Consider the following 13,959-nt stretch of genomic DNA (forward strand, 5'->3'; position numbering starts at 1 on the left):
CCCGCCCCGGTGCCCTTCCCCCGGCTCTCCCCTCCCCCTCAGAGCGCGGCCCCGCGGCGCGGCCCCGGCAGCGGAGCATGGCGGTCGCGGGGGGCGCGGGAGGTGCGGCCCCGGTGCCGGTGCCCCCCTGGTACCACCGAGACCTGAGCCGTGCGGCGGCCGAGGAGCAGCTGGCGCGGGCCGGGCGGGACGGCAGCTTCCTGGTGCGGGACAGCGAGAGCGTGGCGGGGGCCTACGCGCTCTGCCTGCTGTGAGTGGGGTACGGGCGGGGGGCTGCCGGCGGGACACCCGCGCCGTACCGGGGGAATGGGGGGAGAGCCGGAGCGTCCATCGGGGGTGACTGGAGGGGGCGCACCGGGAGGGGACCGGCGCGGGGCCGGGGAAGCTGCGGAGGCACGGACGGGGTGTCGAGGGGAGCACCGGGGGAGACCCTGGGGGAGCAGCGGGGGGGGGGGAGCACCGGCGAAGTATCGCCAGAGCTTTGGGGGGATCCCGGGAGAAACGGGGCGGGGGTACCGGGGGAGATTGGCGCGTAGGAGTGGAGTGTTCAGGGCGCCACCAGAGGGGCCTCGGGGATGGTCCGAGGAGAGCGGGGGGTCGGGAGGGGAGCCAGAGGTGGGTTCTGGGCGAGCAGCGGGAAGGATTTGGGGGAGCACCGGCGAGGTACCAGGGAGAACACTGAGGCGCTATGGAGGTGTCACCGCAGGGATTCCAGGGGATCACTGGGGTACGCGGGGCGGGCGTCTGGGGGAGCACTGAGAGAGGACCGGGAAGAACAGTGGGCACAGAGGCACCGAGGGTGGGTGGAGGGGCGCCAAGGGAGCACGGGCAGGGGAAGCACGGGGGATCACTGGAAGGGATCCAGGGAAGCACGCAGGGAGCACTGAGGGGTACCAACACCAAGAGGGCAAGAGGCAGAGGGAGGCACCCAGCTGGGGGGGATACAGTGGACATGAGGGTCACCAGTACTGTGGGGATTGCTAGGAATTTGGGCACAGGGAGATTGGGACATCTCTGGGCAGTGGGTGCTGGGGGGCATGGACACGATCTCACCTGGGGGTTCAGAGGGACACTGGCACTTCTGGGACACAGAGCACCAAGGGAATGGTACCTGCTCCGGCCTGGGTGTCCCAGAAGGCCAGACACCAACAGGATCTGGAGAGGCTGGGGATCTCTGGGCACTGGGGGGATACTGGGTTGGCTCCAGGGGGGCTGTGACACCCACCCTTGCTACCATGGCAGTCTATGAGATGGGGGGCCTGGCCTCTGCCCCACATCTTGGGGTACCTGAGCCTACCCATGGCACGGGAGGTCCCCAGCTCCTGCCCTCATAACTGGGGGTCCCCAGCCTGGGGAGAGGGGACAGCTCTGTGCCCTTGAGTTGTGCCAGGGAACTCCATGGCTTCCAGCTTGTGCCAGGTCACAGGTGAGTGCTGACAACCTTGAGGGTCCTGAAGTGCCTTTGCCCAGTGGTGCACCCCAGCACGCCGCCATACCTGGGGCCTCTGGCACCTTATTGTGATGGTGATGTGTGTGTGCTGGGATGCTCCTGGGGCATGCCACCGGCTCTGCTTGAGACTGGCTACCTGTACCTGCACCTGGACCTTGATGTGGTTGTGGGGTGGTGGTGAGAGCACTTGAACTCAAAGCTTTTCTGTGCCCTGAGAGCCTATGGGTGAACTGGAAGTGCACTGTGAGCTGGCCTGCCCTGGCTTGGGGTTACTGTGTGCTGGTGCCACGTGCAGGTGCCAGGCATGCAGCTTCCATGGTGGCACGGTTGTCCTTCTCTGTGGACAGTGGCAAATGCAGTTGCCCAGACGTGTGGGCACAGCATGGCTCTGGGCACCAGCTCCCTGCCACAAAGCTGGGCTTGCAAGCAGCGCTAGGCATAGCACTGGGAGAGCATGCAATTCTGGCACCTAATGGTGCCACATGGCTGGAGGGCATTGTGGCACCAGTGTGGGTGACAAGGGGCTACAGACAGCATCGTGGTGCAGGTGCCTGGGTAAGGTGTGTCTGTCATTGATGTCTCTCACTATCTGGTGAGGAGGCCATGGGTGCCATGTGGCTGGGCTGTGGGATTGGGACCATGCAGCATGGCAAAGCCCACCATGGGGATGCCAGGTTGGGAGGCTGTACTCCAACAAGGACTATTGGGAGTCTCTGGTGCTGTGAGCTCACCAGGCACCCCCGTTGCTAGTGAGTGGATGGACAGGGCTGTGGGGCCATTGGCCCCAGCTATTGCTGGGGTCCTAAAAATAGCTGCACGGTCAGGAGGAGGAAAGGGAACTGCAGCGGGATCCCGGCAGCATTGGCTTCCTTTAACCCTCCCGCTGGTGCACCATGGACTCACTGGGCTGGATGTGGCACACATCTCACTGTGCCCTAGCCATGACATGCTGGGGTGTCTCACCATGGCACACCAGGGTGTCACGCTTGTGGCTTCAGCGTGGCATATTGGGGCATCATTGGAACTCACAGTGCTAGCATATGATGGTGGCACTCCAGGACGTGCTGACATCACTGGTTGGTGAGCAGTGCCACTGGGGACAGCCCTGGTGTGATGTCCCACAGGAGCGCGGGGGCTTGGACCTTCCGTCCTGGCTCGCTGCTAGTTCATGGGGACACAGTGCCAGGGTGGTGCCAGTGTGCACACGGTATCCCCTTGCCAGGGTGCTCACATCCTGCTCTTGGTGGAGTAGGGTGGTAGTTGCCCCCTCTGTGTGCCACAGAGGAGTGGGGTTATGGGCTGCCTGCTGTGCTGGCAGGGCCGTGGCAGGGTGCTGGCTGAACGTCAGAGCCGACAGGGGAGTCCCGTTGCTCCTGCAGAAAGGCTCTTTGTTCTCAAGCCCAGTGCTCTCTGCCCCCCGTCATTGCTCACCAAAATAGCCACTGAAAACGGTGCAGGACTGGGCAGCCAGGGGGCCCTGCAGTCCCCCACTGCAGTCCCACCCCCTGTGCTGCTCCCTCCAGCCCCCGCCAGTTATCCATAGAGAACCCCTTGATGTCTCCCGCAGCTGAGGTTCCCCCTAAGGGTCCTGCTCCTTGCCCCTCCAGTCTGGAGTTCTACATACTAGGGCTGTGCTGGGGGTTCCTCTTGCACCTCCTATCTCGCCTCCACTGATGTTCCTGCTATGGAGACCCCAGCCGTGTTAGGACTTCCCACAGAGACCCCTTATGCTACCCTCATTTGGGGGGGGCACAAAGACACCCTATCCTACCACCTGGGATTTTCCCATAGACTCCTTTGAGCTGGGAACCCCTGATCCCCTCACCCACCCTAGCAGGGTTTTCCATACAGCCGCCCCCATAGTGGATTCCCATTCAGCCCCCCCTACCACTTAGAGGGTTCTCCATGGCCCCATCCTCCCAAACACCCCTGACTGGGCAGTGGGGCAGCTGGGGAGATCCCAATGGTGCTGGGATAGGAATGGTGCTGCAGGAGAGGTAGGAGAAATGGGGTACCTGCACTGCAGGGAGCATGGTGGCACCAGGGGACCCTCGTGCTGTGGGCTGATGGCAGGGTAATCAGAACTGTAGAGTGACACCACGGGACCTGACAGCGTGAGTAGAACGTGGAAGCATGGCACCCTGTCCAGGGACACAGCACAGCATGGGGGGATGGATGCTGTGCTGTGTCCCAGTCCTCCAGCCCTGTGTCGAGCTGCTACTGAGGCAGGCGACACAGCAGCTGAGTGGCCCTGGTGTGGTGACAGCAGCCTCAATGCTCATGGTGACCCTCTGTGGCCAGAGCCCAGACAAGGAGTCACAGTCCCTGCTGGCAGCCCTGGAGTGGGGAGGTCTGGCAGTGCTGCGGCTCCCTGTCTCCTGGTGTCCCTGAGATGGGGAGGGGTCCCAATCCTGCTCCTTGCACCCACTGATGTTGTCACCCCATTTCTTAGCACTGCCTGTCACCCCTTGCTCCGAGATCACGTCCCTGGTTCCTGTCAGCTTCCTCGGGATAAATTATTTCCTGGAGTCCTGACTGCCAGCTTCTGCCTGCGCCTGCCATCTCCTGCCTGTGCTGTGGGCTGGGGACAGTGCCTCTGGCACAGACAGGCAGTGCAGCAGGGGCAGCAGCACTGCCAAGGACATAGTGCTGTTGATTATGGGGTCCGAGCAAGCAGGAGAGTCACTCTGGGACTCCCAGCACCCATCCTGCAAGCATTTTCCCATGGATTTTCCGTGGGTGTCCCTGTCAGCTCATTGCATGCCATGGGGAATAGTGGTATTGAAGCTCCTCACTGTGGGTGCTGATGAAGTAGGGGTCTGACTGGATGAGTACTGGGCATCCCTTTGGGGCTGGCAGGGACTGCACTGGCAAGTGGGGGGATGCCACCCAACCCCCAGCACCCTGATTCCCTCCGTGCTGCCACAGGTTCCAGAAACACGTCCACACCTACCGCATCCTGCCGGACGAGGAGGATTTCCTGGCTGTGCAGGTGGGCAGCGCAGGCAGGGGACACCCTCTGGCTCCTGGGCAGTGGGGGGTCTCCAGCTCAGCAGTGCTCAGTGTTGGCCTGGTGCTGTGAGTTTGCCTGTCTCTCTGACTGTGCTGGGTGGCTGTGCCGGCCTCAGCCCTGGCCTGATGCCACACACATGCCTGGCTGTGCTGGATGGCTTGGCTGTGCTCATCTCGGCCGGCAGTGGGTATTTTTAGAGCAACAGAACCCTCTTTGTGCTGGCCAGGTGGGCAGGAAAAGCTCCCCCTGGGAGGGAGGAGGCCAAGGGATGGCTGCTGCCTGCACCCTGTCAGCCCACCTACCAGCCCTGCAGGCCCTGTTGCAACCATGGGGCTGTGGGGTCAGCCCCCCATCCTGCACTGGGGGTCCCTGCATGGAGGGGTTCCTGCACAGTAGCATCTCTGCATAGGAGCCTCTGTATGAGGGGGTCCCTGCATGAGAGCCCCTTCATGGGAACATCCCTGCGTGGTGGCAATTCTGCACGAGGGGATCCTTTTACGGTGCTATCCCTACCTGGGGGTCCCTACCTGGTGGTATCCCTGCCTGCGGAAATTGCTGTTTGGGGACATCCCTGCATGGTGGCATCCCTGGATGGTGGGTTCCCTGCTTGGAGGTGTCTCCACCTGGGGGGGGAGTCCAGTGATGCTGGATGCAGGCGCTGATGGTCCCGGTGTCCCCATGTCCCCACAGACGTCACAGGGAGTGCAGGTGCGGCGCTTCAAGACGCTCAGTGAGCTGATTGCCCTGTACCTGCAGCCCAACCAGGGGCTGGTCTGCACCCTGCTCTTCCCTGTTGAGAGGGAGAAAGAGAAGGAGACCGTGGAGGACAGGGATTATTCAGGTATGGCAAGGTGATATGGGCAGGTGAATAGGGTCCTGAGATCCCTGGGTTGGCAGTGACTGGGCCCCTCATTGCTCCATTGCAGATGGAGAGGATGAGAAGCCACCGTTGCCACCACGCTCTGGCTCCACCAGTTTCTCTGGCACCTCGGTGGGGCTCAGCCCCACTGGCCTGGGACCATCTGTGCCAGAGGGACCAGTGGAGAGGTGAGAGTCTGTCTGTCTCCTGCCTGTCCCCTGTCTGTCCACTGCTCCTCCTTGCTGGCTCTCATGCCCTGGGTGCTCTCTCAGCAGCACCAATGGGCTCAGCAGCATCTCCCATGAGTACCTGAAGGGCAGCTACACCCTGGACCTGGAGGCAGTAAAGGGAGGGGCCAACAGTCTCCCCCACCTCAACAAGACCCTTGTCACCTCCTGCAAACGACTGCACAGGTAAGTGCCAGCTGCTGGGACAGATGGACAGATGGAAGGATGTCTGTACCACCCAGTGAGCCGACTCCTCTTACCTGTCCAGTGAGGTGGACAAGGTGCTGGCAGGGCTGGAGATCCTTTCCAAGGTGTTTGACCAGCAGAGCTCCCCCATGGTCTCCAAGATCCTGCAGCAGGTAAGGGGAATATGGGGACACATTAGTGGCAACCCCCCACCATGTCACCATCCATGGGTAGTGGGAAAGCCTGTGGAGAAACACCCACTATCCTGCCCCATCCCACCCATCCCAGATTGCCAGTGGGGTCTGCTGCTTGCGGTGGGGGGAGGCTCTGGGGCGGGTCTGGGGTTCACATTGCAGTGCTGGTGTGTCCTGCTGGGGGTTCCAGACAGCAGGGCAGAGTGGAGAGCAGGAGCTGGAGAACCTGGTGCTGAAACTCTCTGTGCTGAAAGATTTCCTGTCCTCCATCGAGAAGAAGGTGAGGCTGGAGATGCAGGGGTGGATGGCCTGATGGGGTGTTCTGAGGGGTCTGGATGAACTGGAGGAGCTGTGGGGCTGAGGGCACTGGTGGGAGTGGGGCAGCTGGCAGGGTTTGCTGGGCTGCTGGAGCTGAGGGACAGGGGATGGGCTTCTGGAACTGAGGCACCAGTGAGACTGGAGAGGGCCAGTGGAGCTCACGCTGGTAGGACTGAGGGGGCCAGTGGGGCCTTGTAGACTGCAAGGGCTGGTGAGGCTTGGAACGCTGGTGGGACTGAAGGGGTTGGTGGAGCTGGGGGGAATCGTGGGCTCTCAGCTGACCCTGTTTGGGCTCTGGCAGGCACTGAAGGCCCTGCAGGAGATGAGCTCAACCACCCCCACCACCCCTCCTCAACCTGTCTCCTGCAAGGCCAAGAGCATCCCAGTGCAGACTTTCGAGGTGAGCCCCACCCTACCCCCTGCCCTGCCCAGTTTTGGAGTTTTGAGAGGATTTCAGAATCAACTGAGTACCTCAGATGTGACACTGAGGGCACAGACCCCCAGGTGTCTCTAGGGGAGGCCAGATGCCAGACTGGGTGCTGGGGTATCCCCTGTATCCTCCCTCATCCCAGTGTCCCCTGGCAGGTGAAGCTGGATATCACCCTGGGGGACCTGACCAAGATTGGGAAGTCACAGAAGTACACGCTGAGCGTGGATGTGGAGGGGGGTAAACTAGTGGTGCTGAAGAAGCAGAAGGACTCCCAGGAGGACTGGAACACTTTCACCCATGACAAGAGTGAGTGGGGAAGCATCTGGGGGGCCCCAGCACCCGTGGGACTGCCTTTGCACTGGGGAGCATCCCTATGAGGCTCAGTGGTGAAATGGAAGCTGAGCGATTCCCTCATGCTGGGGGTATCCCCATCTTGGGGGTCCCCCAAAGCATGGACTGGGGGGGTTCCAGCACCCAGCTGGCACCCAGCACCCTCCCAGCTCTTGCCACTCCTCCCCAGTCCGGCAGCTGATCAAGTCACAGCGGGTGCAGAACAAGCTGGGCATCGTTTTTGAGAAGGAAAAGGATAAAACGCAACGGAAAGACTTTGTTTTTGTCAGTGCCCGGGTGGGTAATGCTCAGCTGGGGACAGGCAGGGGACAAGGGTTCCCTTGTAGGGATGGGGTGGGGGACGATGAGGGTGGGGGCCCTGGTAGGGCTCAGGGGCAGGCGCTGGGTACCGGTGCCTGATGGCTGGGTGATGTCCCTGGGGTGGTCCCACATGCCCAGAAGCTTCCAAGTTTGGCTGAGCCAAAGCAGGGGGGCTGGAGAGGAATTGTGGGGAGCCCCTCTATTTTCCCCCACCTCATTGCCCCTTCCTGCAGAAGCGTGAGGCCTTCTGCCAGCTCCTGCAGCTGATGAAGAACAAGCATTCTAACCAGGATGAGCCTGACATGATCTCTGTCTTCATTGGCACCTGGAACATGGGTGAGCAGGGCTAGGGGCAGCCCACAGTGGGGTTCAAGGCCCTGGGGTCCCCCCTAACTGTACTGTCCCCCTTGCAGGCAGTGTTCCCCCCCCTAAGAACATCACTTCGTGGATCACCTCCAAGGGGTTGGGCAAGACCCTGGATGAGGTAACGATGGCCATACCGCATGACATCTACGTTTTTGGCACCCAGGAGAATTCTCTGGGAGACAAGGAGTGGGTGGACTTTCTGCGTACTGTCCTCAAAGACTTCACAGAGGTTGAGTACCGCCCGGTAAGAACCAGGGGGTGCAGGGGGCCCTGGAGGCTGTGGGGTGCAGGCACTGGTGGGTAGTGGAGTTGTGTGATGCTCAGTCTCCTGGGGGTGGCTGTGCTCTGGCTCTGTGACACCAGCTGTTCTGGGGTGCTCTCGTGGTGCTAGGTGGCTGTGGGTGCTCCAGGTCTGCTGACACCAGGTATTTTGGGATGCTCCTATGGTGCTGGGTGGCTGTGGGTACTGATTGGTGGTGGTGGAATTCCCTGGGGAACAGTGCTTGGTGGGAGTGGCTGGGGTGAAGCAGTAATGAGCATCCCCTGTGGACACACCAGAGGGGCCCCCGTGGCCCCAGGGGGCCCCAGGGTGTGCTGGCAGGGGGCTGAGGGTGCTGGCACCCACAGGTGGCCATGCAGTCCCTGTGGAACATCAAGGTGGTGGTGCTGGTGAAGCCAGAGCACGAGAACCGCATCAGCCATGTCAGCACCTCCAGCGTCAAGACAGGGATCGCCAACACCCTGGGTAGGGGCACAGCAGGGCACGGAGGGATGCAGGGGGTGTGCACTGCACCGGGGGGAGTCCTGGGGTGTCTGCATTATGGGGGGTTTTGTTGCATGAGGAGGAGTCTCAGCATGTGTACCTTGCATGATGAGGGGTCCCGGTGTGTGGGCATTGCACGGGGAGGGGTCCCGGTGTGAGTGGTGCACAAGGAGCGGTCCCAGGGCACAGGCATTTCACGGGGAGAGCTTTGTGTGCAGTGCACAGGGAAGGCTCTGGGAATGTTTGCGTTGCATGAGGAGGCCCTGGATGAGTGTGCTTTGCATGAGGGGTACTCTGGGAGAGTGTGTTTCATGAGGAAGGCTCTCAGCATGTGCCAGGCTGCACGTGCCAGCTGGCCAGGTGGGGACTGTGCCCCATCACCATGATGTGGGTTGGCTGGCTGAGCGTCCATCCTCGAGGCAGAATCGGGTTGCCTGATCCCATCCCACGTCCCCATTTCCTCACAGGGAACAAGGGCGCTGTGGGTGTCTCCTTCATGTTCAATGGCACCTCCTTTGGCTTTGTCAACTGCCACCTCACCTCTGGCAATGAGAAGACGGCACGGTGAGCACCTCCACCCTTGACTGGGACAGGACAGGGCTGTTACCTCTGTCCTCATGCTGTGGCACCCTGTCCCTGTGTCCCCTGCTTCAGGAGAAACCAGAACTACCTGGACATCCTGCGCCTGCTCTCACTGGGGGATAAGCAGCTGAGCTCCTTTGATATCTCCCTCCGCTTCACCCACCTCTTCTGGTTCGGGGACCTCAACTACCGCCTAGACATGGATGTCCAGGTCAGGGGAAGGGGTGGGTGGGGGTGGGAAAGTGGATGGGGGTATCAAGGTCCCTCTCCCAGCCCAGTGCCAGCCCCTTTGTCCCTGAAGGAGATCCTCAACTACATCAACCGCAAGGAGCTGGAGCCGCTGCTGAAGGTGGATCAGCTTAATCTGGAGAAGGAGAAGCACAAGGTGTTCCTGCGCTTTGGTGAGGACTGGGGGGGCTCCAGGAGGGTGTGGGGCTGCACCCCCTGCTGTCAGGACTGTACTGACCCACTGCTGTCCCTGCAGGTGAGGAGGAGATCACCTTCCCCCCAACCTACCGCTATGAGCGGGGCTCCCGAGACACCTATGTCTGGCACAAGCAGAAGCCCACAGGGGTAGGTGCTGGGGCAGGAGGAGTCAGGGAGTGGAAGACACTCCAGTCTGAATCCCCACCCACTCCCCACCCCTATCAGGTGCGTACCAACGTGCCATCCTGGTGTGATCGCATCCTCTGGAAGTCCTACCCCGAGACTCATGTCAACTGCAATGCTTATGGTGAGCAGAGTTACCATCCCCAGCACCCTCGTCCCTGTTCTGGGGACAGACCCCCTGCTCCATCCTGACTTCTTCCCCATCCACACTGGCTGCAGGGTGCACAGATGACATTGTCACCAGTGACCACTCACCTGTTTTCGGCTCCTTCGAAGTGGGAGTGACGTCCCAGTTCGTTTCCAAAAAAGGTGTCTGTTTTCAAGGGGATACCTTGCTGTCCCCTGCTCCCCCAATGTCCAACCTCTCTCTCTAAATGGAGAGGTCCTGGGGGATTCCAATACCTTGCCTCTCCATGGAGGGCTCTCCAAGTCCTCAGAGCAGGCATACATCGAGTTTGAGAGCATAGAGGCCATCGTGAAGACTTCCAGTCGCACCAAGTTTTTCATCGAGTTCTATTCCACCTGCCTGGAAGGTGAGGACTGGAATGGCAATGGGGGGGGGGGGTCCCAAAGGGCTTGAGAGGGGTCCCAGGAAGCTCATGGCATCCTGGGAGGATCGAGGATTGATGCCATGTCCCACTACCACCACAGAGTTCAAGAAGAGCTTCGAGAATGACAGCCAGAGCAGTGACAACATCAACTTCCTCAAGGTGCAGTGGTCATCCCGGCAGCTGCCCACGGTGAGGAGGGCTGGGGGCTGACAGGGTGGGTGCTGAGGGGAGTGTCAGACAGGGAAACCCCCACTCAGTGCCAGCACTCCATTCCCTTGGCCACAGCTGAAGCCCATCCTCTCTGAGATCGAGTACCTGCAGGACCAGCATCTGTTGCTCACCGTCAAATCCCTTGATGGTTATGAGTCCTATGGTGAGTGCCCACTCCAGCACTACACCAGTACCGGGGGGCCCGTGGGGTGCAGACCCCCAACGTCCCCACTCTCACCCTCAGGGGAGTGTGTCATTGCCCTGAAGTCAATGATTGGCAGCACAGCGCAGCAGTTCCTCACCTACCTGTCCCACCGTGGTGAGGAGACCGGCAACATCCGTGGCTCCATGAAGGTCCGGGTGCCCACGGAGCGCCTGGGCACCCGCGAGAGGCTCTATGGTGAGGACCCCTCACCCCAGGGGGGGTGGTGGGGACAGGACTCCACCGCTGAGCCCTTGTTCCCTGGCAGAGTGGATCAGTGTCGATAAGGATGAAATGACAGCCACCAAAGGGAAGGTGCCACTAGGTGCCAGGACCACCCAGGACAATGCCAAGTATGGGGGACAGGGCTTGGCAGGGTGGGGGGCACCGGTTTCTGGGGGTTGGGAGGCCTCAGGGATTCACCTAAGCACAGCTGTTGCTCAGAGTATCCCTCTGGGTTGGTGTGTGGGATGTGACTGAGGACAGTTCTGATGCCAGTTCTGTGCCACACAGGGCAGGGATGGGCCTCTGAGCCTCCAAATGTGGCTCTGGCTGTATTTTGATGGCTGAACCCTGTCCTAGAGAGCAGTGCCCCATCTTGGGGATCTGAGCCCAAACCTGGGCTGCTGAGACCCAGCCCATGGGGTTGTGCTGGGTGATCTGAGCCCTGTCCTGGGGGCACCCAACTCCTGTTACCAGGTCTGCGGGGCGGAAGACCACCGGTGCTGAGCCCCCCACCACCATGCTGGGGAAGCTCCCGGAGGAGTCCGAGAAGAGCAGCACCGCAGCAGCGCCTCGTCCCACCGCCCCACACCGCAGCACCCCTAGAGATGAGGCCACCCCGAGCCGGTGAGGACACATGGGCAGGGCTGGGGAGGGGGATTGCTCTGGAGGTGCCATGCTCACCCCTGTGCCCGTAGGTCCAAGACGGAGGCAATGCCAGAGCTGTCAGGGGGTCCCCTGAAGAACAGCTTCAACAACCCAGCATACTACGTGCTGGAGGGAGTCCCCCACCAGCTGCTGGTGCCGGGGGACCCCGGCAAGCCCCCCAAGGCCAAGGGGCAGCTGGCATTGCCAGAGCGCTGCCAGTGCCCCTCGGCGTGCTGTGGTGGAGAGAGCGATGAGGAGGACGTCGGCACCCTCAACCTGCCACCGCCAGATTTTCCCCCACCGCCACTGCCACGGGAGCTGGAGCTACCCCCAAACACCTTCTTTGGCACCCCCAAGGAGCTGCCAGTGTCCACCGGGTGTGAGGACCCCAAATCCCACCCTGCTGCCTTCGGAGAGGCTCCCCTGCCCAAGCTGCAGCCCCGGCCACCCCCAGCTGCCAAGGCTGGCTTTGGGATGGAGGGGGCTGGGGGGATGCCTGTCACCGGGGGACTGCCTGCAGGTGCGGGGCTGCCCGCTCCTGGGGGCCTGCCAGGAGGGCTGCTGGATGACCGCTCCTGCTCGGTGCTGCAGATGGCCAAGACACTGAGTGAGGTGGACTACGGGGGTGGGAAGGGGAGTGTGGTCCCCCCACCACCACTGCTGGCCAAGGGGGTGTTGCCTTCCCGCTGCCTGCATCCTGACTATGGCCGCCCCCTTGCCTTCCCTCCCCACTCCATCCAGGAGAGCATCCAGGAGGACCTGGCTGAGGAGGTGGGTGATGCAGGGTGGGTGGGTGTCCTCAGCACCTCAGCTGGGGCTCCCTTTGGAGTGCCCCATGGTGCTGAGGCTTTTGGGATGCAGGTGCTGGGTCGTGGTGTGGGTGCCGTGCCTGGTGTGGGCGAGTGGCTGCGGGCGCTGGGGCTGGAGCGGTACGAGGAGGGGCTGGTGCAAAATGGCTGGGATGACCTGGAGTTCCTCAGGTGAGCAGCCCCCCAGAATGGTGGGGAGGGGCCTCCACCCACTCCCACCACCAGCCTGGCCAACCCCAGCTGGTCTGTCCGTGTCTTCTCCACGGGGTTATAGTGATGCCTGGGTTCTGGGGAGGTCTGTGGAGGTGCTGCCCTTGATGGACTTCCCCACTGCCCACTGAAAGTCTCCACTTCCCCTGGGGGTCCCTGCTGCCCCTTGGGGGCCCCATGGCCCCCAAAGGTTCTGTGGTGCCCTGGGGAGGGGGAGGGGCATTGTTCTCAGGGGTCCCTGCTGACCCGGGGTGTCCCAGCTGCCCCAGGGTGCCCCCACTGCTCCTATGTGCCCTTTGCCTCTCAGGATCCCCACTGTCCCCTGAGGGTCACAAAATCCCACAGCAGGGACAGGATGGAGCCTGGGTGAGCACCCAGCATCCTGAGTGGAGGCTCTAGCACCCTCAAGTGGGGTGTCCCTTGGGGGCAGAGAGCCCCATGTTTGTGCCTCATTCCCAGTGACATCACAGAGGAGGACCTGGAAGAGGCTGGAGTGCTGGAGCCTGGCCACAAGCGCATCCTTCTGGAGAGCCTCCAGCTCCGCAAGTAGCTGTCACCACCCATTCAGCATCCCGTTCATCCCATGGCCCAGCATCCCAGATCCTGCAGCTGCACATTCCGCATCGTGCAGCCCAGCATCCCAAATCCTGCAGCCCTGCGTCTCAGACCTTGCAGATATGTGTCCTGTGGCTCAGCATCCTGCATCCCACAGATGCACATCCTGGATCCCATGGCTGTGCATTCTGCATCCTGCTGCCACATATCCCGGACCCTGTGGCCCTGCATCCTGCAGCTGAGCATCCCAGATCCCGCAGCCATGCATCCCAGATCCCCAGATCCTGTGGCCACATCTCCTGGGTTCCGTGGATGTGCATCCTAGATCCTGTAGCCGTGCATACTGCAGCTGAGGATCCTTCATCCCACAGCCCCACATCCTGCACCCATCCATCCTGCCATCACCAGCAGCAAGTGGGAGCCCCACGACCTCCACAGCCAACCCCCCACCCTGGGTGCAGGGTAATGGGGCGGGAAGGGCAAGTGAGGGACGGGGGGTGGTGGGTCCTGGTCAGATAATTTCACATGAGGATCCCTACGGGGTGCCCTCACATTAAGTTATTTTTTATTTATTGGGAGAAGGGATGGGGGAGGAGGTGTTTGGGGGTAACCCTTGGGCTCCTGGCTCCATCCACAACCCCTCACAGCTAGGAGGAGGAGGCTCTGAGCAAAGTCGTGTCTCTACCCAAGTGCCTTCATGCCTGGGATGGGATGGGATGGGATGGGATGGGATGGGATGGGATGGGATGGGATGGGATGGGATGGGATGGGATGGGATGGGATGGGATGGGATGGGATGGGATGGGATGGGATGGGATGGGATGGGATGGGATGGGATGGGATGGGATGGGATAGCTCAGCCAGCCACTAGGCACAGGCACAGCTCATCCCTACTAGGTCCCCA

General features: G+C 61.6%; 1 protein-coding gene across 2 annotated transcripts; it reads left to right on the top strand.

Annotated features, from left to right (window-relative positions):
• The first annotated feature begins 62 nt into the window (after window positions 1-62).
• On the top strand, window positions 63-13,781 carry INPPL1 (inositol polyphosphate phosphatase like 1). Of its 2 annotated transcripts, XM_063393669.1 has the most exons (28): window positions 63-250; window positions 4,379-4,442; window positions 5,154-5,304; window positions 5,390-5,510; window positions 5,595-5,735; window positions 5,818-5,908; window positions 6,120-6,209; window positions 6,549-6,647; window positions 6,833-6,983; window positions 7,198-7,304; window positions 7,562-7,664; window positions 7,742-7,938; window positions 8,322-8,439; window positions 8,925-9,021; window positions 9,112-9,250; window positions 9,341-9,440; window positions 9,524-9,612; window positions 9,691-9,772; window positions 9,868-9,957; window positions 10,068-10,181; window positions 10,300-10,388; window positions 10,485-10,572; window positions 10,654-10,809; window positions 10,880-10,964; window positions 11,311-11,460; window positions 11,532-12,252; window positions 12,343-12,461; window positions 12,960-13,781. In XM_063393669.1, the coding sequence occupies exons 1-28, from the start codon at window positions 78-80 to the stop codon at window positions 13,048-13,050; spliced, it is 3,816 nt and encodes a 1,271-aa protein (XP_063249739.1). In that variant the 5' UTR covers window positions 63-77; the 3' UTR covers window positions 13,051-13,781. The 2 variants fall into 2 exon arrangements, with proteins under 2 accessions (XP_063249739.1, XP_063249737.1); XM_063393667.1 differs by having other exon boundaries at window positions 5,598-5,735; window positions 11,532-12,461.
• The last annotated feature ends 178 nt before the right edge of the window (window positions 13,782-13,959 follow it).

The sequence above is a fragment of the Prinia subflava genome, chromosome 3, assembly GCF_021018805.1.
Source record: "Prinia subflava isolate CZ2003 ecotype Zambia chromosome 3, Cam_Psub_1.2, whole genome shotgun sequence".
Taxonomy (NCBI): Eukaryota; Metazoa; Chordata; class Aves; order Passeriformes; family Cisticolidae; genus Prinia; species Prinia subflava.